This window comes from Sceloporus undulatus, chromosome 7 (genome assembly GCF_019175285.1).
Source record: "Sceloporus undulatus isolate JIND9_A2432 ecotype Alabama chromosome 7, SceUnd_v1.1, whole genome shotgun sequence".
Lineage (NCBI taxonomy): Eukaryota > Metazoa > Chordata > Lepidosauria > Squamata > Phrynosomatidae > Sceloporus > Sceloporus undulatus.
Genome location: NC_056528.1, coordinates 13560200 through 13562969, shown reverse-complemented (window position 1 = coordinate 13562969; position 2770 = coordinate 13560200). Strand labels below are relative to the sequence as shown.

General features: G+C 45.6%; 1 protein-coding gene across 3 annotated transcripts in view; it reads left to right on the top strand.

Annotated features, from left to right (window-relative positions):
- Positions 1–1840: 1840 nt before the first annotated feature.
- ENG (endoglin) overlaps positions 1841–2770 on the top strand; it is a 26269-nt gene continuing 25339 nt past the window's right edge. For all 3 annotated transcript variants that reach the window (XM_042478828.1, XM_042478827.1, XM_042478826.1), the window contains exon 1: positions 1841–2235. In XM_042478828.1, coding sequence (XP_042334762.1) covers positions 2172–2235 — 64 coding nt within the window. In that variant the 5' untranslated portion in view covers positions 1841–2171. The remainder of the gene's footprint in view (positions 2236–2770) is intronic.

The window sequence follows — 2770 nt, the reverse complement described above, 5'->3', positions numbered from 1 at the left end:
AAGGATAAATCAACACTTTTGCAAATCTCAGTGATTCGATGGGTCTACTCCATACCCTCCAGTTGTTCCTATTTGGCAGAGTCAATCCTGATTTAAACCTTTGTCCTTCCCTGTAGACTCAAGCAAAAGCAAACTGCTGCAGCCACTCCTAGCTTTTCTGTTCTTCTTCATTGATAACTTTTCCAACTTGATCACATTATTGCTAAGCCACCTGCATCCTGGTTTTCATCTGCGAAATGTTGGAGGGTCTGCTTCTCCTCTTGGGACTCTACATCTTTACCCAAGGTAAACGTGGGACACTAAAGCTTTACTCAAGATACACTTTCCATGCAAACTCCAGGTGTCTCATAGGTGGAAACTGGATCCCTTTGGGATCAACAGCTGGCAGGGGATCAAAGGCCCGCTATGTGTCGCTTCGGGCCATTTCAATGCCTGCAAACTATTTGTGACTCTCCAAAGGAGGAAAGGAATCGGAAGGCGTTGAAAGGCCTTAGCCACAAATAATAAACTAGAAGGGTTCGGGAATGCAAACAAAAACAATGCAGTGTGATGCCCAGGAGAGACGAACGTGGCTCCGCAATTTCAATGGCAACACAGAGAAAGGGATTTCGGCACAAGCCTCTTTGACAAGTTGCACGTCCCCAGATTCCTTCTTTTCTTGCAAAGATGGGGGACCTCAGACCCTGGGGCCAAATGTGGTCCTCAGAAGTTTCCAAACTAGCCCATAGGTTTTCCCTAGATGACAACACCCCTGTTCCAAATAGGGAGACAATAAATATTCAGACTTATTCATTCCCAGGTTGAAAAGCAGGGTTTGCAACTGCTGGAAAGCCCTGTTTCGAAGAATGATAGACCAGTGATAATTCTATGCAATTTTCCTTTGCACAGAAAAACGCATCGGTTTCTTTTTGGAGTAAAGAATAAAAGAAAGAAAGTAGGATTTTTGTGCCAAGAAACCCATGTTTTTTCTCTGTAGAAGAATTCCTGTGCAACACTTCTGGAAAGCATACCCCCAACATCCATGAAATTATTGAAGTTTGGGAATATGGTGGCAACTTTGTGTTTGTAGTTGTGTGCCTTCAAATTATGTCTGACTTACGACGACCCTAAGGCGAAACTATCATGGGGTTTTGTTGGCAAGATTTCTTCAGATGAGGCTTGCCATGGCCGTCCCTTGAGGCTGAGAGAGCGTGATTTGCCCAAGAGCATGCAGTGGGTTTCATGGCCAATCTGGGAACTGAACCCTGGTCTCCAGCATCATAGTCCAACACTCAAGCCATTAAGCCATGCTGGATCTCACATGCACACATACATACGCATATATATATATATATATATATATATACTAAAAAGCAAACATTGACTTTGCCATTTTATATAAGGGATACTATTTTACTATGCCACAGTATTTAATGGGACTTGAGTATCCACGGATTTCAGTATCCATGAGGGTCCTGGAACCAAATCCAAGCAGATGCTGAAGTCCAAATGTCTTAATTTTGAGATCTGTGTGTGTGAATTTGCAGCTTCGACTCGGATGAGACTTAAAGAGCATTGTCTTCCTGACAAATCTAAAACCAGAATGGGGAACTTGGGTTGTTTCTCTCTGTCTGGGCATCTTTTTCGCGGGTCACCTTTTTGCAAGCACTGGTTGCTCTGGATCAGCAGGAAAAGAAAACTTGCAACTTTTGAAGAAGTTTCTCTCTGTCTCTCTCTCTCTTGAAGCAAGAAATGAAACAAAATAAAAAACCCTCCAGCAGCATTTCCTCTTGGCTGTTTTGGCAGGCGAGCACTTTGGCAGGCCTTCCTCAAAAGGGAGTCGATTTCCTGCCTCTGCGATGGGTCACCATCAGGACTGAGAGCAGAGCCAGCCTCCAACAGTCGGGCGGCAGGAGCTTGAAGGAGAAAGAAGCAAAAACTGTGGTTTCCAAAGCCACCCCTGGCCTGTTTGCAGTGGCCTTCTTCTCCTTCTCCTTCCCCGATCTCCTGATCTTCCCGAAAGAGAACAAGGCTGGAGTGGAGAAGGGCCGAGGTGAACCGCCTGCGTGACCCGTGTCCCGTCCCAAAACGTTGCAGCCCCGTGGCAAGCTGCGCTCTTGGGCCACTGCCTTTGGACACAGGCTAAGGGAAGCCAAGGAGCAGCTCTGAGAACAACCTTCGAAGTGGACATCATGGAGAAGATGCAATGTCTAGCGGCCTTCCTCCTGGCCACCAGTGCCGCCTTCACCAGGGCAAGTAAGTCTTAATTTTTGGCAACACCTAGACAGTGGTTCCCAAACTTTAGTCCTCTAGAAGTCTTGGACTTCAGCTCTCTGAATTCATAACTCTTGACCAAACTGACTATGGCATCTGGGAGTTTCCAAACTTTGGTCTTCCAGATGTTTTGGACTTCATCTCCCAGAATTTGTGACCATTGATCAAACTGACTATGGCTTCTGGGAGTTCAAAAACATTGGTCTTCTAGATGTTTTGGACTTCATCTTCCAAAATTCATAACTCTTGACAAAGCTGAGTATGGTTTCTGGGTGTTACCAAACTTTGGTCCCCCAGATGTTTTGGACTTCGACTCCCAGAATTCATTACTCTTGACCAAGCTGACTATGGCTTCTGGAAGTTCCCAAACTTTGGTCCCCCAGATGTTTTGGACTTTGGCTCCCAGAATTCATGACTCTTGACCAAGCTGACTATGGCTTCTGGAAGTTCCCAAACTTTGGTCCCCCAGATGTTTTGGACTTTGGCTCCCAGAATTCATGACTCTTGACCAAGCTGA